This window comes from Garra rufa, chromosome 7 (genome assembly GCF_049309525.1).
Source record: "Garra rufa chromosome 7, GarRuf1.0, whole genome shotgun sequence".
Taxonomy (NCBI): domain Eukaryota; kingdom Metazoa; phylum Chordata; class Actinopteri; order Cypriniformes; family Cyprinidae; genus Garra; species Garra rufa.
Genome location: NC_133367.1, coordinates 18,072,185 through 18,096,269, shown reverse-complemented (window position 1 = coordinate 18,096,269; position 24,085 = coordinate 18,072,185). Strand labels below are relative to the sequence as shown.

Sequence of the window (24,085 nt, the reverse complement as noted above, 5' to 3'; positions counted from 1 at the left end):
GCGCAGCCTGAAGCAAGTCTTCTGAAGTGAAATGAGGTTTGTGGTTTATTTAGACAAAAAAAAAAAAAAAAAAAAAAAAAAAAAAAAATATATATATATATATATATATATATATATATATATATATATATATATATATATATAACGTTATATATTTTAATTACACTATTAAAATTGGAATATATACAGACGTTATTGCTAGACACTTCCTGATGAGCCTGTGAGGAGCGGCGCGCCGTTTTGAATGCATACAAGACACAAAATTCTTGCAAAGTCCTTTTATAGACTCTAATATGTGGGTAAATATGACTAAATTGACACCGGAAACATGAAAATATTGCTTTGTGGCCGCTGTAGTTTCTGCACATACAAACGTGTAACAAAGGGATCTAATTGTTGTTGCTATGAAGTTAGGACAAATTATATTTAGATTTAAATGTTGCTGTGCCTGTATTACTTTTACTACACTGTCAACTGGTCAAAATGTTTTGATGTATTATGGTTTATTCATCTCAGACTGAGGCAAACATATGATCATCAGTTTTGATTTACAAGATTAATATCTCTTAAATGCATTTATTCCATTATAGTCTTTTATAAAATGTTATATGTAAAAACAACAACAGCCCAAAACTAAAAACCAACGAACAAAATTCAGCAAAGTGGCAAGTTAAATTCAGACTGTTAAGGTGCGTTCACGCCATATCGGAATTCCCGTAATTACGAGATTCCAACTTGTAAAAAGCGTTCACGTCCTCGTAGAACTTGTAATTACAACGTGTGAACTGGTAGTCAAGCTACGACTTGTAGGGTACCACATGACTGCTGTACCACCTGACCTACGTAAAGACTAGAAGGGAGACATGATTCGCTACTAGGCATGCGCACATCAATCTAACGTTATTTTTATCACACTGTACAACAATAATACTGTTTTTTTTATTATAGTAAGGGCTAAGTTTAGGGGGTAGGTGTAGACGTTAAAAAGACACAATCTAACAGGCAGAAAAATTAATTTCATTGTTATTTTCCGGTCGTAGACGTATCCCTTCTAGCCACAACCCTGTTTAGGCGTTGATAGTTTTGGAAAGCATAATTCCGAGTCCGAGGACGTGAACAGCTTCGAGTGGGATGTCACGAATTAAAATTATCAAAATTATAGGTCAAAAGTTTACATACACCTCGCAGAATCTGCAAAATGTTACTTATATTTTATTGTTTCCTTCTGAAGCATCAATGAGGCTTTGAACCTTCTGTAATAGTTGCATATGAGTCCCTCAGTTGTCCTAAATGTGAAAAGATGGATCTCAAAATCATAGACATTGTTGGAAAGGGTTCAAATACACAAAAACGCTGGAAAAGCAAATAATTTGTATTAAGACTCAAGTGTATGTTAACTTTTCGAACAGGTAATTTAAAAAATATATATATAATTTTCTCTTGTGGACTGTATGTAAACATCTTTTATTTGAAATATCTTATTCAGGTCAGTACAAAATAAAAAAAAAAATAACAAGCATTTTATATGATCCCTCTTATTTTGGTAAAATAATTAACATTTTGCAGATTCTGCAAACTTTTGACCTCAACTGTACATTTATTTCTGAATTTATTTGTTATTTCTTGTTTATTCTTGCGTTATAGTTGGATTATCCACCCAACAACCCACCAATAAATGCTGGAATATATCAGTCTACAAGTGAGGAAGATGGAGTTTATGAAAGAACAGTAAGAACATCCAGAACCTTACAGAATGGAACATAGAGATGCTGAAAAACAAAGAGGTTGGTGTTTCTTCTTGATTATACTTTAATGATGCTGCAGACTTAATTCAAACTGTTTTCATTTAAATCAATATATGTTGCTTTGGAACAATGGACAGACAAAATGGAAATTTGATAAATACATGGAAAGCTGAAGGAATTTAACAATATTTTATTAAATATAAATAAATAAAATAATTACATTTTTACATTTTTTGTCTACTTTCTGCTGTTACACCAGATTAAAACTTTCTTACGTTTGTTTTAGACCCGATGGAAGTAAATGGAGAATCTTTGAGCCACTCACAGACTAAAAGTACATTTGTATTGAAACAAAGAGCCAAACAATCTTTCATCTGCCCTCAGTGTGGAAAGAGTTTCACAGTAAAAGGAAGTCTTAGGGATCACATGAAAATTCACACGGGAGAGAAACCACACACATGTGATCAATGTGGGATGAGTTTTAGACAAAAAATGTCTCTTAAGGCACACATGACAATCCACACTGGAGAGAGGCCACACACATGTGATCAATGTGGAAAGAAATTCAGAAATACAAGCACATTTAAAATACACCTGCGTCGTCATTCTGGAGAAAGACCATTTAACTGTGATCAGTGCGGCAACAAATTTTTTAGGTCAGATGAACTGAAGGACCACCTGAAAGTTCATACTACCAAGGAGAAGCCTCACATTTGTTTATTGTGTGGAAAGAGTTTTAGTCAGTCAGGCACACTGATATTACACCAAAAAAGACACAACGGTGTGAAGGATCATATGTGCTTTGATTGTGGGAAGACTTTTGTTAGAGGTGCTGAACTGAAAAAGCACCAGAGAATGCACAGTAAAGAAAAGCCTTACAAGTGTTCATACTGCGACAAGAGATTCAAGTGCCCAAATTATGTGAAAAAACATGAAAGAATCCACACTGGAGAGCAGCCGTTTAATCTGCCTGTTTAAATTTGTCCTAACTAGTTGAAAGAAGTGATCTTCAAGACGAGTGTTTTTATGTGTGAAGGTCTTAAGTGTATTTTTTGATTATGATTTTGGATTTTGTTCAGTTTATATTGCGATTTTTTTTTGTTCATGTTTCCCATGTGTAGTTCCATCCTCTTAGTTTCTTTTCTCCCAGTTATGAAAGAAAGTATTTTTTCTTTCTTTTTTTTGTAACATGTAAAAGTTCTGTGTTCATGTTAGCAGAAAGAGAGCATCTGAAATAAAGAAAAGCAGTTCGACTCTGCGTGCCATCTTCACTCTTATTGTTGTTGAACAGTTTTAATAAATTCGTTTTCCTACTATACTAAAAATAGTCGGTGCATTTTTGATGTAGATTTTCATCTTTCGGTGATGACGTCACAACCAATGTTAGTCATTCTGAGGTAAGCGGTTCACGGCGTTTGTGACAAAACGTTTAAGTAACATTTAAATAATGTTACGGAATGTCAAGTCCAAGTTTAAATGTGAATGAAGTTATCAAAAACCACCTTCAAACATGTTAACTCGCTCAAGTTTGAGAGAAATATTATTATAGTGCAGTTTTCCATTATAGCCAATATGCAGACTCAAATCCTCTTATCTGATGTCAAACACTTCCGTTTATTTATTTATTAAGCTGATGTCTATGGAAGACCAATCCTGCAGAAATTCAAATTAAATATAATTAAAAATGCTTTATCGTGAATGTTAGCAGCTTTATAAAAACATTGGAAATGAGCAGCGGTGCCGACCCGCCTTTATGACTTCTCTTTCAAGCCCTATTTCCCCTTTTTTTGAACCAAGGTAGAATACCTGATAGAGATTTATTTTTCAATATCTAAAATAACTAAATTAATTGAGAGGATATAAAAAGGGATGTTATTCTGATGCACTCTCCATACCAGTTAGTGGCGGTAATGCACCAATTCGTTTCCATTAAAACGCCAAAAGAAGAAGAAGAAGCCTTACTGACCTCATGAAAAAGAAGCGGGGGACGAGCGGAGAAAAGATGGCGGAAGGAGGAGCGGCGTGGGGAGACACCTCGGATGACGATAATGGTCAAAATATGGAGTATCAGGAAGTAAGATACAATAAAAGGAAAAAAAAGAGCAGTTTGGGTGATGGATCTGATTGTGAGCAAACAAGACACGCGAGAAATGAAGTTATTAAAGAGATGTCAGGAAAAGAAATCAAAGTGATTATTACGTTTACTAAGCAGACAGAACAGCAAGCCCACCCTGTCAAACTTTCGAAAATAATCGAGAAAGAGATGGGAGTAGTGAAAGCTGTATCTTGTCTTAGCAATGGAAGAATAATGATTAAATGCATGGATCAGAAGCAGAAGGAAAAAATAATGACAATGAAAATGCTAGCAGGGGCACGGATAACGTGCACAGAAATAGGCAATAAAGTTCGAGGTGTTATTTCGGGAGTACCTCTTAATGTAAGTATGGATGATATCAAAAGTAATCTGAGTGGAGGCACAGTCATTTTTTCTAGAAGGCTACAGATGTGGAAAGACAATAAAAAATGTGAAAGCATGAGCGTGATGGTACAGTTTGAAGGGAATAATCTGCCGATGAGAGTAAAGCTAGGATTCGTAAGCTTCTCAGTGCGAGAGTACGTACCTCCGCCTTTAAGGTGTTTCAAATGTCAACGCATGGGACATACTGCTAGTATCTGTAAAGGGAAAATGCGTTGTGCAAAATGCGGAGGAGAACACGATTATGGCAAGTGTGAGGAGGGTGCAGAGATAAAATGTTGCAATTGCGGAGGAAGACACAGTGCAGCATATGCAGGATGCCCGGTTCAACAAGAAGCCCGTGAAGTACAAAAAATAAAAACAGTACAACATTTAACATATGCCGAAGCAACTCGTAAGGTGCAGCTGAAACAAAAAGAACTAATGTGCAAGGAATTATGGCAGAATCCTTTCCTCAGAAAGATGTAAGTTCTGTGAGAAATAAACCAGATCAACATATTGTGATGAACAAAATTGATTTTGTGGCTTTTATTTGTGCGGTGGTTAATGGTACCTCGCAAGTGGAAAGGAAATCAGACAAGTTAAAGATTATTGTTGGGTGTGCCAATAAATTTCTGAAGTTAACAGGTGTTACAGCAGAGGAGGTCCATGAGATTTTGAAAGCTAAGGAAGGAAATGCTGCTTTGGATATGACTCAGAATAATACTTAGGTATATAATGTCTTTCCTACTACTACATTGGAACGCCAGGAGCTTGATATCAAATGGGCAAGGTTTTAAAAAACATATCATAGAAATGGAAAAACTGCCAGACATCATGTGTATTCAGGAGACCTGGTTAAATAGCTCCTTGGATTTTAAGATTGATGGATATGTAGTGGAAAGGAAAGACAGAGAAGCTGGAAGAGGTGGAGGGTGTGCAACATTTATTAAAGAGAGCATAGCATATAAAAGAGTTTTCACAAGTAATAGTTTAGAATGTGTAACCATAGAAGTATTGGGAAAACATGAAGGAATCAGAATTGCAAATTTCTACAATCCATGTAAAGAAATAAGTAATGCTATGTTAAAAGAAATGATGGGCAATATTCAGGGCAAAGTTATCATATGTGGGGATTTTAATGCACATAATGGTCTGTGGGGTAGTAAAAATACAGATAACAATGGGTTAATCATAGAAGAATTTATGGAAGAAAACTCACTTGTGTGCTTGAATGATGGGAAACCAACGAGAATGGATATAGTAAAAGGTGGTATGTCATGTCTGGATCTGACAATAATGTCAGCAGCTTTAGCTGGTAAGAGTATCTGGACTGTACTTGAAGATAACTTGGGCAGCGATCATTGGCCTGTAATATGTGAGATCCAGAGTACAGTTCAAAAGGAAAATATGGGTCAATCTGCAAGGTGGGGATTTAGGCAGGCAAATTGGGAGGAATTTTATATGTTGTGTGAAGAAAATTTCATAAATATTAAGCTGGAAGGAAATATTGAAGAGAAATACAATAAGGTAGTAGGAGGAATAATTTCTGCAGCAAATCAGACTATACCATTAATAACAGGTAATGGAAAGAAAAAGAAAAATGTGCCATGGTGGTCTGAAGAGTGCTCAGTGGCAGTGAGAGAGAGAAATAAGGCATTCCGGATTTTAAAAAGAGTAATATCTCAAGATACCGTAATAGAATATCAGAAAAAAAGGGCTACTGCAAGGAAGGTAATTAAAAGCGCAAAGAGAAAGGCTTGGCAGGAATTCTGTAACACAATTGGGAGAGAAACTGGAATGAATGTGGTTTGGAGAATGATTAGGAAAATGAATGGTGTTAATAGTTATAAGAAGATTCCTGTAATTGAAGAGGAAGGGAAAGTTGCCATAACAAATAAAGAGAAGACAGAAGTCTTAGCTAAAACTTTTTCTAAAGTCCATAGTATTGAAAATTTAAGTGACACATTTTTAAATAGAAGACAGGAATTAAGCAGAATATATGAGAATGTTCGTGTGAAAAAACAAGGAGCTGATAATAGTATGGATGAGGATTTTAATGTTTTTGAGTTAAAAATAGCAATTAACAACTCAAAGAATACAACACCAGGGAAAGACATGATTACTTATAGTATGTTAAAAAACTTACCAGAGGTAGCAATTAAAACAATGTTGGATTTATATAATCACATATGGAATGAAGGTTATTTACCCAAAGATTGGAAAAGTGCAATAGTAATACCAGTAGTGAAACCAGGTAAGGATGCAACAAAATCTAATAGCTACAGGCCAATCGCTCTTACATCTACATTATGCAAAATAATGGAGAAAATGATAGTAAGAAGGTTAAATTATTTTCTGGAAAAGAATGAAATATTAACACCAGTTCAGTGTGGTTTTAGGAAAAAGAGATCAACAATGGATGCTCTTTTATTGTTTGAAAATGAGGTAAGGAAGGCACTAATAATGAAGGAGTTTCTTGTTGCAGTTTTCTTTGATATTGAAAAAGCGTATGACACTCTATGGAGGGAAGGACTGTTAATTAAGTTAAATAGAATTGGTGTAGGAGGGAAAATGTATAACTGGATATTAGATTTTTTGTTTGAACGTACATTTCAGGTAAGAATAGGTGAAGAAACATCAGCATCATATGGTATCCTGTAGGGATGGCCCGATACCGATACTGGTATCGGGTATCGGGTCGATACTGTCCTCATATACTCGTACTCGTACTCATAAAAATGAGCCGATACCACGCACCGATACCACGTACATTTTTTTTTAAACGAAACTGGCCGCCGCGAGCCGCAGCTTTGTCTAGGAGGTTAACTGAAGAACGTAAAATGTCGGCGGTTTGGGCTCATTTCAAGATAAGGGAGGATGACAGCAGCAAGGCAGACTGTAAGTTATGTTCAGCTAAAGTGTCGAGAGGAGGAAAAGAAAGTACATCGTTTAACACCAGCAATCTCATTAAACATCTGAAGACGCATCATAGCGCTGAATACACACAGTTTAGTCAAGCTAAACAAGCAAATCAGCAGCCAACATTGACACAGGTTTTACAGAAGCGCGAGAAGATGTCAAGAGATAATCCACGGGCACTAAAAATAACAGAGGGAATTGCATACTTTATTGCACTTGATGACCAGCCATTGTCGGCGGTTGAAAATATAGGATTTCGACATCTTCTTGGCATACTGGAGCCGCGATACGAAATTCCGAGTCGCCATCACATTACAACCGCTATGCTACCGAAAGTGTTTCATGACGTGAAAAAGCAAGTCAGTGGACTGTTGCGTGACGTTTCGGCCGTCAGTTTTACTACAGATATTTGGTCAAGCAGTGTCTGCCCAATGTCTCTGCTCAGTTTAACTGTACAGTGGATTGATGACAACTTTTCTCTTCGCCATGCCACCTTGCAAGCAAAGCCGTTTCGGGGTTCGCACACCAGCAAAGCCATAGCAGACGCGTTTGATGGGATGCTTCAGACCTGGTGCATTCCGAAAACCTCTGTCCACGTCGTGCTACGAGACAACGCTAGAAATATGATTAAGGGCATGAATGATGCTGGACTCCCCAGCTTACCTTGTGCCGCTCACACTCTCCAGCTGGTGGTCCACGAAGGACTTTTGTCTCAGAGAAGTGTTGCTGATGCATTGGCTATTGGACGCAAAATCGTTGGCCATTTCAAACATTCTCCTCTAGCCTACTCCTGCCTCGAAGACATTCAGTTAGAGATCGGTCAGCCTGCAAAACGTCTACAGCAGGACGTACAGACCCGCTGGAACAGTACATTTTACATGATCCAGTCTCTGATTGAGCAGAAACGGGCTCTAGGAGTTTTTGTGTCCGAACATGAACTTCCTGATAATCTTACGGCTCACCAGTGGGCACTGCTGGAGAAGGTTGTAACTGTTCTGGGTCCGTTTGAGGAGTTAACACGAAAAGTTAGCTCTTCTGAAGCTATGGCAGCAGATGTGATTCCTGCTGTCACTGTACTGCAGCGATTTCTGTCTAGAGAGACCGACGATGACCATGGCATCAAAACTATGAAAGGGACTTTAGCTGCAGCTGTCAGGAGGCGATTTTCTGATGTGGAAGAACAACCCCTCTACAGCATCGCTACTCTACTCGACCCCAGGTAGGTGTGTGTGCGTCTTTCTGTGTGTGTGTGTGTGTGTGTGTGTGTGTGTGTGTGTGTTTGTGTGTGTGTCTGTCTGTCTGTGTGCGTGTGTGTGTTTGTATCTGTGTGTGTCTGTCTGTGTGTGTCTGTCTGTGTGTGTCTGTCTGTGTGTGTGTGTGTGTGTGTGTCTGTCTGTCTGTGTGTGTGTGTGTGTGTGTGTGTGTGTGTGTGTGTGTGTGTGTCTGTCTGTGTGTGTGTGTGTCTGTCTGTGTGTGTCTGTCTGTGTGTGTGTGTGTGTGTGTGTGTGTGTGTGTGTATATCTGTGTCTGTGTGCGTGTGTGTTTATGTGCGTGTATGTGTGCTAGATAGTGAGTTCAAAGTTGCCTATGTATTGCTGAAAAGTACATTTTAGTATTTAATTTTCATTTAATAAATTATTTGATTAGGCTATGTTATTTTAATAAATATGTATTGTCAGATGCCTAATTTTCTCCCTCTGTTATAGGTATAAAAATCTTTTTTTCTCTAACACCAACACTGCTGCAAATGCCAAGGAGATGCTGATGCATGAGCTGTTGAGGTCGTCTGGAGAAGAGGAGAATCATGACCTGCACGAACCTCCTGCCAGAAAACCACGCAGGGACCAGGCAAGCAGCAGCCTGGACAGTATATTTGATGAAATAGCAGATGAGCAAGCACCAGTCTCTCTAAACAGAGCTCAAGTAGGTTCTACTGCACAATTAGAGACATACCTAGGGGAGACCACAATTTCTCGAGAAGACAAACCACTACAATACTGGGCAGTTAACAAAGTGCGGTTCCCTACTCTGGCCAAAATGGCATCCAGATACCTCTCAGCACCATGCAGTAGTGTTGACAGTGAAAGACTGTTCAGCTCAGTGTCACATATTGTGAATGAAGACAGAAACAGAATCACAGCTGATCATGCAGAGATGATTTTGTTCATCAAAAAGAACCTGCCTCTCATTCTCCCAAAAAGTACCTAAGCTAGTTCAGATCACATTGCTTACTGAAATGTTTGTTTAATTGAAACAAGGGTACTGTCACTGTGCCACATAGTTTAATTGTTGTTTCATTTAAATATGCAGTAGTTTAATTGAGACTTGCAATAGTTACATTGATGTTTTGTTTAATTGAAATATGTAAATGTTTAATTGAGACTACACAACAGTTACATTGAAATTTAGTTAAATTGAAAGCTGGAGACGCTGTCAAATATTTCATTGATATATTGTTGAGTTGACAGTTTTGACTGTACAATATGTTTTATTTATATTTTGTCAGTTGTGAAGACAGTGCCAGCATTGAGGCTTTTTGTTTACACAGAAATATATATAATTTATTTTTGATTTGAAATTGCCTACATTTATTTTTTTAATCATTATTTATTTTAGACTTGTTAACAAAAATAAAAACAGTCTTCTTACCCGTGTTCTAAAATAATCTTCTGTCTTCTTTTCTGGGAGCCTGTAGTTACTTTTGCGGTAGAAATATCGGTATCGGTACTCGTTATCGGCAAGTACACAAATTCAAATACTCGTACTCGTATCGGTTTGGAAAAAAATGGTATCGGGCCATCCCTAGTATCCTGAATGGGACCCCACAAGGAAGCGTGATTAGCCCAATTTTATTTAATTTAATGATCAACGATATATTTGAAAAAGTTAAACCAAGCATTGGGAAGGCGTTGTATGCGGATGATGGTGCTATATGGAAAAGAGGTAGGAATATAGGAAATGTAATTAAAGGAGTACAAGAAACTATAAATGAAGTTGAAAGATGGTCAGTAGACTGGGGAATGAAGTTTTCAGTATCAAAAACTCAATACATGGTTTTCTCAAGGAAAAAGAAAATTGAACAGATTACATTGAAATTATATGATCAACTGTTAGAAAGAGTGACAGAGTTTAAGTATCTTGGCTTAATCTTTGATGAGAAGATGACTTGGAAACAACATATTAAAAAAATTGAAAATAAATGCAAAAGGGTAATAAATTGTATGACCTCAATAACCAAATATGAATGGGGAGCAAGGAAAAGCGCAATGTTATGTATATATCAAGCCCTAGTACGTTCTAGCATAGATTACGGATGTGCAGTGTATGGTGATGCAGCTAAATCTCAGTTAAAGAAACTGGAGAACATACAATCTAGAGCACTTAGAATCTGCTGTGGAGCTATAAGATCAACTCCTCTAGATGCTGTCAGGGTTGAAATGGGGGAAATGCCATTAGACCTGAGAAGAGAAAAGCTTGCAATGATGTATTGGGCTAACTTAAAAGGTGGTAAGAAGAATCATTGTACACGTGTAATACTAAATGACTGTTGGGAATACAAAAAGAATGGAGGAAATAGCTTTGGCTGGAAATATGAACAGCGGGTCAAGGATTATGGTATAGAGGATGAAACAATCTGTCCTAACATGCCATTAAGTGGTGTGGCAGTGTGGAATATTCCTGAACCTGTTGTTGAAATGAGACTATTGGAGGCTCGAGAAAAAGCAGAAGAAATATACAGTAATAGTTATGGAGTTAATGTTTTTATGAGAGAAAACTTTAATTCTTTTATGCAGATTTATACAGATGGATCTAAGGATTCAATTGAGCAAAAAGTGGGCATAGGAGTGTATATTCCAAATTTTAAGACAGAAATAAGCTTGAGGCTAAGTAATAAACTGTCTGTGTACTCTACTGAGCTAACTGCAATTATAGTAGGACTGCAATGGGTTGAACAGGTTAGGCCAAACAGAGTTTTAATTTGCTCCGATTCTTCATCAGCTCTTAATAGTATAATGTCTACAAAAAGTGATAGAGAAGATTTGTTAGTGGAAATTTATACTCTATTGTACAGACTGAAAATGGAAGGTATAACTGTATATTTTTGTTGGGTGCCAGCACATATCGGAATAATAGGGAATGAAATAGCTGATAAATTAGCAAAAGAGGCATTAAAGAAAAACGTGGTGGAAGTAAAAGTTCCTTTGGGTAGAAGTGAAATAAAATCTGTGATTAATAGAAAATTAGTACAAAAATGGCAACAAAGATGGGAAAATAGCAGAACAGGTAGGTGGTTTTATACTATTGAGAAATCAGTAGGGAAAAAAGTGAAGTTTTTTGGAAGATATAGAAAAGAAGAAGTAATGATATCTAGATTAAGAATGGGACATACAGGATTAAACTCAACATTAGCATTAATGGGGAAGCATGAAAGTGGGATGTGTAATGAATGTGGTATTTTAGAAACAGTTGAGCATGTGCTTTTTAATTGTGGTAAATATGATGGTCAGCGTGACAGTCTCTTTAATAGTTTTAAAAATAGGTCAGTGAGCGTTGTGGATCTTTTGGGGAAAGGTTTAAGTGACAATCAGATATATATGGCTGTTTTAACCTTTTTGGAGGTTACAGGTCTATGTTACAGGATATAGAAATATAGGGTCTGAGGGTGAGGTGTATGGTGCCTCTGCCTGCCTTAGAGGCTGAGGAGCCCAGTGTGGAAGTTGGAGGAGCTGAACACGCAGCGTCAGCTGAAGCCTGGGCTCTGATCCTTTGGGGTGGGTAGGATGGGTACCCACCCCCCCTTCAATATTCTTTTTTTTTTTTTTTTTTTTTTTATGTATGTGTGTATGTATATGTATATATATATATATATATGTGTGTGTGTGTATATGTATATGTATGTATGTATATGTGTATATGTATGTGTATGTATATATATATATATATATATATATATATATATATATATATATGTATGTGTGTGTGTGTGTGTGTGTGTGTGTATGAGGAAGAGAAGGAAGGAAAAAGGAAGGGAAAATGGAAAGAAAGGAAAAGAAAACAATACAGATTCATCACCCAGGTGGATAAAATATTCAGTAGGTGGCGGTAATGCTCCAATGGAGTGAACGGCCAGACAACCAAAAAAGAAGAAGAAGAAGAAGAAGCCTTACTGACGGAGTCGTTTCTGTTTTGTTTTCATCGGGTAAGCGCTGTTTGTGCGTCTGTCGGCTGAAATAAATATTTAGCGTGAAGCCAACGATTTGAGGAACGAGTTCTTTCATAAACCCTCGAGCAGTCTTGTGTGTTTGTATGTTTGTTTGAATGAACGTGTTTGATGTTGGAGCGATAATTTTATTCTTACTTAAAGTCAGTGTGATTTGTGAGGGAAATTCGATCTCAAGTAGGCTAGTGCTGCACTGATTTATTTTAAAACGTTATATTTTGTCATTTACCTTTGAAAATCAAGTCTGTAATTGCTCTGTTAAAATTAAAGTATATATTAAGTATTACTGCCAAATATTGCATTAGCATGACTTCATTATAGTACCATAATCCGACGTACATGAATGACGGATTGTAGATAAATGTGAAGAAAGTTTGACAGAAACAGTAGTGTTAAAATAGTTTTTGATTCAGTTTGTAGATTTTGATATTTATGATTTATGATATGCTGCTGTATGGAAGTTATTTACCTGTTGTTAATAAAAGAGTGTCCCAAGGAATCTGGAAAACTTCTGTAAAAATGTGTGTCATGCTGTAAGAGTTGAACTCATTCATCTTTTCTACTGTTATACAGTTGTTTCTACTTCTAACACTAAAAAAAGTTTTTTATTATTTATATATTGCTTCATATATTCATTTCTTTGTTCATATGTTTGTGTGGAGTAGGAACAATAAAAATAAATTATGTAACTTTACATTTTGATAGATTGATTGTTCAAATATAAATGCTTAATGATTGAATTCACAAAAAAGTAAATTAAGTAATTGATTTATTTTTGATTTAGAACAATTCAAAAAGAGTCAAAATTATGCCATTTCCTGTAAGGTGTAGTGGCATCATTTTGAATTTTCTCTTAAAACATGCATTGCTTTTTAAATTCTATGCTATATTGTATAACTTTTTTTGCTTTGTTATTATTTCAAGGTTCACATTTATGTCCTTTTCCTTCATATTTCTCTCGTCTTTTTGAAAATGAAACCTTTCTTACTTTCATTTTAGACCTGATGGAAGAGAATGCAGAGAGTGAAGAACTGAGTGAAGTCGGGGAGCAATTTTATGTCAAAACTGAAGAAAAATGTTTGAGTTGCTCACAGACTACAAGTAATTTTTCTTTGAAACATTTTAGCTGCCCTGAGTGTGGGAAGAGTTTCTCAACCAAGCAAACTCAACTTCACATCAGAGTTCATAGTGGAGAAAAACCTTTCACGTGTGATCAATGTGGGAAGAGTTTTACATTAAAAGGAACCCTTAAAGATCACATGAAGATCCACACTGGAGAGAATCTGCACACATGTGATCAGTGCGGGAAGAGTTTTACAAAAAGAGGAGCCCTTGAGGATCACATGAAAATCCACACTGGAGAAAAGCCACACACATGTGATCAATGTGGGAAAAGTTTCACAAAGAAAGGAGCTCTTAAGGATCACATGAAAATCCATACAGGAGAAAAGCTGAACAGATGTGATCAATGCGGGAAGAGTTTCACAAAGAAAGGAGCCCTTAAGGATCACATTAAAATCCACACTGGAGAAAAACCACACATGTGTGATCAATGTGGGAAGAGTTTCAGAAAGTCCTGCACTTTTAAATCCCATCTGCGTTCTCATTCTGGAGAAAGACCATTTAACTGTGATCACTGTAATAAGAATTTTTTTAGGGCAGATGCACTTAAGGATCACCTGAAAGTTCATACAAAGGAGAAACCTTACGTTTGTTGTTTTTGTGGAAGGAGTTTTGGTCAAATAAGTAGTTTAAAATTACACCTAAAAAGACACAGCGGTGTGAAGGATCATATGTGCTTTGAGTGTGGAAAGACTTTTGTTAGAGATGCTGAACTGAAACTACACCAAAGCACTCACACCGGCGATAAACCTTACCAGTGTTCACAATGTGACAAGAGATTCAAACGGTCAGAATATCTGAAATCACATGAGAGGATCCACACTGGAGAGAAACCATATCAGTGCCCTCAATTTCCATGGGTTGTTCCCAAATGAGCTCTACATAAAAAGTTTTATTTTATAGTTTTGTTTATTCTATAATTCAAATCATTATGTTTCCCTTATAATGTTTGTATTTTGTCAAATTTAAATTATAATTTCTTACAATGCATGTGTATCATTTCATTTAGGCTACTTTTTAATGAAGGAAAGCATAAGTTTGTTCTGCGCTCATATCAGCAGAAAGAAAGCAGATGGAATAAAGACAAGCAGTACGACTTATTGTGCAGTTCTTTCTCTTACTACCGCTTGATATCTAATTTTGAAGCTGTTTTGTCATTGTGAAGAATTTGATGTGTTTTTCATAATCCACTGCTGATGACAAGCACTGCAAACTAATAAAAGAACACAAATTACATACACTCCATACTTAAGGGCGTTTAATAATTTGGCGTGTAAGTAGATGTCCAGCAGATGTCGCCAGCACATGGCGATTTGAGCCTTTCGGAGCAGTTATTTCAGTTGATTCAGAATTCTGATAAGCTTCCTTTCTGCCATCAATATAATGGGTATGGTGTTTTGCGTTTTGAAAGATGGATTGGTTTTACTTTGTTAATGGTGTGTTTGTGTTGTGTTTACTTTGCCTATAACAGTAGAAGCATAATGTAAATACTTCAGAAAATAGTAAACTAGACCATAAACATAAGCAAAATGTAAAACATAATGCTGTGAGCTTCACAAATATTCTGTACAGTTCTTCATCAAAAGCATGTGCCTGCCAGAGAGTTGTAGCACACACTATTTAGATCAAGTCTAGACACGTTCTTAACTCAGCTTTACAGGCAGTTCTTGTGGTATGAAGCTGTTATTGAATTCATGCTTCCTCTGTTCATTGTAGGACAGATTAAGTGAGTTCAGGAGCTACTGGAGTAATAACAGAATAAAATGGCATTGTGCAAATAATTAACTAAACAATAATATGTGTATTCTGCCTGGGAGCGGTTCTTAACTGATTTTACGTCAGAACCCATATTTTTACATCAAATGTTGGTAATAATATTAAAGTGAAAGTTGTTTTCATGTTGAAAATTTAGCTCCTTGGCTCATCTTAACACTTGAGTACACTGTGTTGTCTTCTGCAACAGTTTTCTGTAAGAAAACAAGCACAACGGTGAAATCAGCACAATCACAAGTTTTGTGGTAAAACTTTGAGAATAACAGGCATTAAAATGTCATTAAAGTGTATTCTTGACTAAGTGAAAAGTGAGATGTTCAGCTCCCATATTGCCATTTTGCCTGAAATTCCTTTTTCTTTTTTTTTTCTTTTTTTTACGAACAGCAGTTAGAAAGCTCTACAAAGCCAGTTCATCCATCCCAGTGTCACTATTGGTTACAGAGTCTGTGAATATGCTGATACGTTCTTTTGTTGGACACAATTGCAGAAGTTCAGAACATTACTTTTTGACAGCTCATTTCAGTTGTTTTATACAGAGAGGAAGTTCTGACAGGGAAATTACTCTGAACAAAAAAGCATAAAATGGGAGCAGAACATCTCACAATTGAGCAGTCTGTAAAAAATAAAAGCCATTCTGCAACATATATGACATGATCTGCACACACAGGCTGTGATCATGCAAGTATGCACACTACAAAAGATGCAAATAAACTTTTACGAATCAAACTCTTCAGACATGACACAAAGCAGCAAAGACAATAGCAATACATTTTTCAAAGTGAATCACAGATAGAACAAGTTTTTTTACTGTCAACTGACAAACTGATTTCTTTTTTTTTTTTGGTCTGTTGCTTTTTCTGTAAACATTTGTGCAGCTAAAACAGGAAACCCTGTTATTTAGAAAATGGCTGGCTGCATGCTTTCTGCCAGGTATGCTTCTTTCATCTATAATTCAGCTCAAAAAGCAGTATGCTTGCTTAGGTTATAGTAAGACAGTCTTTTCATTAAGCATTAATGATCCATCAGTTCACTAGTGCTAAGTTTTCAACAGGCAGGCAGCGAGACACAATGCACACAGCAAAACTGCATCTTACCGTATGATGTAAAAGATGTGGAATGAATGTTGTTGTAGCATAATGTGTGTCTTCAATTTCAACTGTTTTAATAATAACCACAGTTTAACTATAAAACATTATACACTGAAACGCTGGTCATATGATAAACACTTTTCAAACACAAAGACAAATATTTGCAGTTGCAGTAATACTTGCCAGTTTGTGGTGCTTGTTTATGGTTCTTGATGTACCACAACAAAATCGCTCCTAAAACTGCAATTATGGCCACCAGCAACAGTACACCAACTATCACTGATATGGAATAGGAACGATGACTATGTTCTGTAAAATAGAGAAAAAAATACTAAGCACAAAGCAGATCTGCAAAGAAAATTTGTCCAATAGAGTTTAAAGTTAAAAATCGCAACTCAAGAAACTCTTAATACTTCATACTTAGCGTAACATGATGCTGACTTGCCTTTGCTCATAGAATTTTAACACCAGGAGTTCAATGTAAGCTGTAATTACCAAACAAAAGAGACAGTTCACAGCTGACCTACCTGCACATGGTTGACAGAGTTGAATGATGTTTAGATGGTGAGTGTGGTTTCTGATGGGATTGTTGAGCACACAGCTGTAGGGGTTTTTATCCTGATATTCCACCTCCAGAGGTAGAGAGAGACTGATGCTGAGATCAGACACACTGATGTTGTACAATAAACTGTTTCCTTTGTACCAGGAGAGAGTCACATCACTCACATTCAACACTGAACACATCAGCACACATCTGGACACGGATGATCTTTCAGATGATGAAGAACAGTTTGAAGAATTACTGGTGATGACAGGAATAGGAAGAGGAGCTGGAAAACATTAAAGAAACAATAAGTAAAAGTAAGTGTTATCTCAGTATTATTAATAAACAATAACAAAAATAACATGATGTAGATGATTTCTTGCAAGGCTAATAAAAAAGAAACCAACATTTTAAATACAAGGCTAAGAAAGAAATGAATGCTTGTAGATAATCTCCTCTAAGACACTGACTGACCATTCAAGAAGATATTGGATATATTATTTTAACATTTGGTAGGTCATTTCAGCTGTAGTTCTGCACATTTGATTTATTATTTAGAACATTTTATACAGCATACTGTGTTCAGACTAGAATTAAAAATTTATGAACAATTTTAGCATTAGTGACAGTACAGTTTACTCACCATAGACAGTAACACTGAAGCTCTTCAATGAGGTTTTTCCACTGATGATGACGGTCAGTTTATAAAGTCCAGTGTGTTCAGATCTGATGTTTCTGATGGTCAGAGATCCAGTTTGATTGTCCATCATTAGCTTGTCTCTGAAACTTACATCATTACTGACAAAAATTAAGTTTATTTGGTCCCTTTTAATGATTTCAGCTATTCGAGTGTTTTGAGGTCCAAAGGTCCACAGTATCTGATCATCTTTCTGTACATTAACATCAGTATATAAAGTGACATGATCTCCCTCCGTCACTGATACTGACTTAATTTCATCGGCATCACCAAACACTCCTGAAGCAGATAAAAAAAGGAACATTTCGTCTTCAACAAAGAAGGGGAAAACATATTACAGTTTTGTTTAAGTATCAAAATGTAAAATGTGGTGTTTCTGCCTTAAAAAATTAAAGGCCGTTAAACGGAACAAGATTATTATGTGTATTTACATATTTGTGCGGTGCTGCTCCAGTCATGACCATCCAACATGAAATCCGAAATCCGACTTACCATTAGTAATAAGAATCCACAGACAGATGAAAGCAGCGTCTGAATGCATATTCCTCAGAAGATGTCCGAGGAATTCCTGATAATTAAGTCATCATACTGCTGTGGGGGAAAAACGGATTTTCAAACGGATAAACAACGGCAGCTGCATAAGCAGAACTTCAGTTTGCTCAATACGGAAAAGAGGAGGAACAAAGCATGACGCTAGGACAGCGTTAGAAAAGACTTCATTATTTAGGTTACATTATTCGTAAATTTGTTAAATTACTAGTACTTTAATTTAGAAGTACTTCACCATATGCTGATTTTTATTAGGTTATATGTGTTGACTGAGGAAGTATTTTCATTATGTTCAGTCTTTGTAGATAACACTAATAATAACTATACTATATACTATAATCATTATAATTATGCATTGTTAATTTACAGAGTTTACTGGGGAAACATTCTTAACACATCCAATGGACTAATGCACGGATACAGGCTATTAAATCAAATAAATGTATTGCGATTTCATAATGTACAACACTCCATATATGGACTTCCTTTGGTTATGACTCAACCCCCTTAGAGGAGTGTTAGGGGCTAAGGAGAGACAGATGCCTAGATGCAGTTGTTTATAAAAAAAAACACACACACACACACACACACACACACACACACACACACACACACACACACACACACACACAAAACCTTGCCAAATATTTATTTTCTTTGCATAAAAAGACATTAACTAAACAATGAAATTAATTTATTTGCCTCAATGTCTACCTGAGTTCACACTTTCGAGAGATTTTTTGACACTTTGGGTTCTGGTTGGCCACCATTTCCTGTAGAACAATGTATACAAATGCAGTAATGTGTTAAATCTGTGTTCACCAGATTTAAGTTGACGTGTAAATATCATTCAGGGGCTTATCAAATATGGAAATAGAACATGCTTACTGTATAATGCGCAGTACTATTTATGTGTAGCATATAACAGTATTTGCTATTCTGCTGACACAATGTTTTATAATACCATAATTTTTTGGAGATCTGAGCATGTTATGAATCTTACCATCATAAATACATTTTGCAAAAAACACGAAGATATTGATACAACTGACCTAAAATTCTTCAATTACCATTCCAGTTTAGATACTTTCATCCAATGTGACTAACAAGTGATGAACATCACAAGCAGTTGTTCATAATGTGTTCATTTGAATATACCCATAATGCAAGATTTAGTGCAAAGCATTAGTTGAAATACAGAAAAGAAAGGGCATTTCTAAATAAATAACTAACTACATTTACTAACGTTATCTATGCAAACATAAATGGCAAGCATGAGTCTGAAAACAGAAGCGGCCCACTGCCAAAAATGCACAAACACCAACCACATACATCCCATAATAGACAAGTTCTCATATGCTGGCTGTGCATTCACCCAAAAACAAAACAAAACCACATCGCTTCAGTGCACTCGTAGACCCATTGCCTAAATAAACCAGACCACAGCAGATCTTGCTCTGACTCAGAAACTGAGATGTCAGTGCGTCACAGTGCATGAATACCCTCACATTTATTCCACTCAGAGGCCTTGCGAAATCGCTGCAGAAAAAACATAATGCAAAATCTTTACCATATATCATGGAAATCACCAATTTTCCATGGGTAAGGAACCTTAGACACACATCAGGGGTGTGGGAACAATTTGCAAATGTGGTGACTTCACCTAAAATATATTCAGCCCTAAAGATATAACTTCTAAAAATCTTTGCATTTCCCGTTAAAAAAAACTGCAACTGAATATCAGATATTTGACTACAAAATTAAATAATCTCAAGTTAATTAAGCTTGAGCACAGTTAATGTTAGCAACATAAAAGCTGGAGAACAAAAAGTACTGTTCACAGGTTGCAGTATTTCATAACATCAGTTCAAAGACCTTAACCATGTTTGGGTGAAGCAGTTGGAGATTAATATTGTTTCCACAACATTATGCTGGAAAAATGTCAGGGAACATCAGAGGCTTGCCTGGTACACATAAAATATAGAAAAAATAGTATTTGCCTGTTTATTATGCCTTATCCATGGAAACTACTTCCAGTAAATTATAAACCATTTTTATCTTCAGACTGCTTACATCAGCTTCAGATAATAGCAGTTTATAGTGTGGGCTCATCGTTAGCTGCTTAGCTTTTAGTTTTGTGTGTGTGTGTGTGTGTGTGTGTGTGTGTGTGTGTGTGTAGCCTGTGTGTTTTTCTGTTGACACTCAGTTATAGTTTTAAGTCTTGTGATTTTTTTCGCACTGCTGATATACACAAGTTCCAAAACAACATGCTACTTGTGTTTTATCATGATGATAAAGCAGCTCTCACAGCATCTTTGTCTTTCTTTTTCTCTCTTGTCTTTCCCATAATGCATTAGCCATATGATACCCTGATGCTCTTATTTCACACGGATGACTCAGTAATACTCAAGTCTTAATTACTTCCCGCAGGCTGGATCTCGGACAATGATAGTTGTTGTTCCTCTTTTTAGTTCTCCATTTTTTTTTATAACTGTAACAACTGTAATAAAATGCAAACGTTTTAAGTTATTGTATGAAAGAAATTGCTTAATTTGTTCTTAATATACTGTAACAGAGCATATAATAAAATCATTATATAAACAAACAGGCAAATCTTCCCCACATTAGCTCTGAAAAATGTATGAACTCCCTCTATTTCAGTTTCTACATCTCTTCGCCATCTCTCGCTTACAAGCCACATCCTGACCACACTGCTGTGAGAGATAGAACCCCATCACGTGAGTATAAACTCATATATAATCAAAATCAAACACTTACTTCATATAATGTTACATAAAACATCTTAACATCTTAAAACATCCACAGCTATTGTAAGGACAGTCTAGGAAAACTAGCTTTTTGTTCTCGATATGAATTGCATTTAAGGCATCTACCAGCAGAATGTGTTCAATGTTCCCTTTGCTGGACATAAGAAACGTGTGGGGGCAAAGTTATAGATTTCTTTTTAAGATAAATAAATTGAACGCTTTTCGACTTAGAGTCAAATAGAATGTCTTTTGTTCTGCAGCGAGTGACTATAGTCTGCTATTTTGAGCGGAAATACAGCGTGCATGCACATCCTACAACATAGGCTACAGAATACAGATATAAAGTGTATTGGAAAGTGAACTTGTTCAATTCAGTGAGCACTGTAAACAAGTGATGGGCGCTTAATTAAGTCATTGTCTAGGAACAGGTACGGAGAACGTTTAAAAGTCACGTGATTTAACGAGATACCCAGCAAACAATTTTTGGTTCACAGAACGTTTCCAAGAACATTCCTGTTAGCCAGGAAAATGTTCTTAATGTAAATAGAACAACACAGATTATATGTTTATTAAAGCATCAAGTAACAATGACTTCAGCAAAATATTGGATTTTAAAAATGTGAATATTACTTTTACAGACATTACAAACTAATAACATATATTTGACTTTAATTAGGATAACATTACGTTCGTTTCTTAATTAACGATGATGTGCTTCCCTTTCACAGTTAGCAGGTTGAGGAGTGGAGATGAAGGAGCAGGAACCGGAGTAAATTAAATACTGATATTTATTGAGAAAATAAATGAGAAACATGGAGCAAACAACATCGAAGTAATGTATATCGATGGACACTGGGGTGTGATCAGACACAGACTTAAATACACAGAAACAGGGGTGTGGTTATAAACAAGATAACAAGGATAACGAGGGGGAAGTACAAATATGGGCACGACTGAACCAACTAATACAAAACCAAAAGGGGGAAACACAGGACTAAACCATTTGTACTGGAAACAGAGGGGGGGAAACACAAGGAAAACAGGACAGACAAGACTCAAATCCTGACATTGACATGTCTGTGAGGCATGCATTTCGCTTTATTTTTGTTAAGCACTCCTGTTCAAGAACGAGACGACAGAAAGCGCATCATTTTTGTTTTCTTTATTTCATAAAAACACTGTAACGTTTTTTGATGTATTAATTTCCTTTGTGAGCAAAAATTACGGATAATTTTAAATTGCTTCCACTGAAAAAATGCAAGTGATTGCGCTGGTGCCTCGATGTCCTGCAAAGCGGCTTTATCTTCCTCTCTCCGCACAAACTATGCACCTAATCGCGCACATTTATCTTTAACATTTAAACTATACTTGAACTGTTTTATATCTATAGATTTTTTTTTAGGCAAGTCGTGATGATTTGAGAAGGCAAACTGATCAAACAGACTATGATCAGTCTTCTGCTGGGCGCTGTTCGTTAAAAACAAACAAACAAACAAAAAACAACAACAACTTATATTTAACGAACAAAAAATGCTCCAAACTTTTTTCTCAATTAACTAAATAAAAAACAAAACTAAATATAAACACTTTGTCATTGCATACAAAATTGAACTAAGGTTTTTTTTTTCCCCAGTCAATTGCTTTGATATCACTGTGTCAGTCACCGCTCTTTCGAGAATGAACCCAGCATAACTATGCAGATGTAATTCCCAAAACATAAGAAAAACGAAAGTATCATACAAATTTTGAATGGATTATGGCATGGAAAGTGCAAAGCGCACTCCCTTTATTATCACTAAAAGCGTCACAAATCTTAGTTTATAGAGATCTCACAAAGTTCCGTTATAATCAATAAAGCTTTCTAAACTACACAATGAATCTTTTATTTACATCGTGTCTGCACTTAGTCATGAGATGATTCACGAGCGTGCAAAACGGCAATAAAAAACGATCTGGTGCTTTCAGCGGTGAGTGAATTCTGACTAAAACTGTTTCTAATTGTTCGAAATCAACACTTCTCTATGCTGCAAAAACACGCTGGATTGTTTGCCAGATCTTCAATTGCTTTGCTTTCGTTTGAGGGTATATAGCACCGTCTACCCCAGTAGAACCGGGCCTAAGCTTCCAGTTGCAGAGGGGCTGTCGCCCATGCTTGTACTTGTTAACTGTACCATCATCATTCTTTTTATATTTGAATCCATCCATAGGCTCACCTTGCTCCATCTCGCCTCTAGCTCCCCAACTACTTTCCTGACAAATAATTCGTCACACTGCGCATGTGTGAAATGCGTTAAAAAAATTTACGTAATTAACAACAACAAAATAATTAACGCCGTTAACGCGTTATTTTTGACAGCCCTAATATATTATATATTTGAACATAATATATATATTATGTTCAAAATTATTCAACCCCTGAAAGTAAATTTGGTGTAGAATCTTTTATTCTTTAAAACCACCAATAAACACTGCCTGGAAGTGCTTAGATGCTTCTGTCACCTTTCTGCTGCAATCTTCCTCGCCTCAAAAAGCTTTCAGATCACTGATAATCTTTGGTTTTTACTTTGCCACTGCTTGCTTCAAATTCAACCATGTATTTTCAATGAGAATTAAATGTGCAAACTGAACAGGCCACTTAAAAAACATTCTATGACTGATTCCTAAACCAAGCATAAGTAGATTTGAACGTATACTTTGGGATGATTGTCCAGCAGGAAAGTCCATTGATTATTAGCTTCAGACTTTGCACAAAAGGCATCACAATGTTTGCCAAAATGGTCTGATACTTTAATAAATCAATGATATCCTTTGTGTGGTCATGTTTTCCACTTCTTGCTACAGTAAAACAACCCCATAACAGGACTGGCCCACCTCCATGTTTGGCGATGGAGATAGTGCCTTTTTGTTCTTCTTGGTCAAGAGTGGCATTCAGCAAGATTCCTCAGCATGAAGACCATACTGTTCTAGTGTTTATCTTATTCACAGTATTGAAATATTTTTCCTCCTTTCGTTGGGTCATCTTGCAAGTCTTTGGCTGTGCAAGTTTTTCTCAGTTGATCTGATCAAATAATAATATAATAACTTTGATTGCAACTGTATATATATATATATATATATATATATATATATATATATATATATATATATATATATATATATATATCAGTGGCGGCTACTGGTCTGTCAAATAGGGGAAGCTCA

General features: G+C 36.1%; 3 protein-coding genes across 3 annotated transcripts in view; 2 read left to right on the top strand and 1 right to left on the bottom strand.

Moving 5' to 3' along the window:
- LOC141338024 (SLAM family member 6-like) overlaps positions 1-24,085 on the top strand; it is a 384,898-nt gene that overhangs the window by 141,376 nt on the left and 219,437 nt on the right. The gene's annotated exons all lie outside the window — the stretch shown is intronic.
- On the top strand, positions 2,037-14,911 carry LOC141338607 (uncharacterized). Its single transcript, XM_073844208.1, has 3 exons — positions 2,037-2,653; positions 4,007-4,026; positions 13,598-14,911. Exons 1-3 carry the CDS (start codon positions 2,037-2,039, stop codon positions 14,338-14,340), a joined length of 1,380 nt encoding a protein of 459 aa, XP_073700309.1. The 3' UTR covers positions 14,341-14,911.
- Positions 16,170-24,085, bottom strand: part of LOC141338882 (natural killer cell receptor 2B4-like) — an 8,851-nt gene continuing 935 nt past the window's right edge. The window contains exons 2-5 of the mRNA XM_073844498.1: positions 19,619-19,655; positions 17,514-17,846; positions 16,854-17,156; positions 16,170-16,635 (exon numbers count right to left, since the gene is read on the bottom strand). Of these exons, the coding sequence (XP_073700599.1) occupies positions 16,421-16,635; positions 16,854-17,156; positions 17,514-17,846; positions 19,619-19,655 (888 nt within the window). The 3' untranslated portion in view covers positions 16,170-16,420. The remainder of the gene's footprint in view (positions 16,636-16,853; positions 17,157-17,513; positions 17,847-19,618; positions 19,656-24,085) is intronic.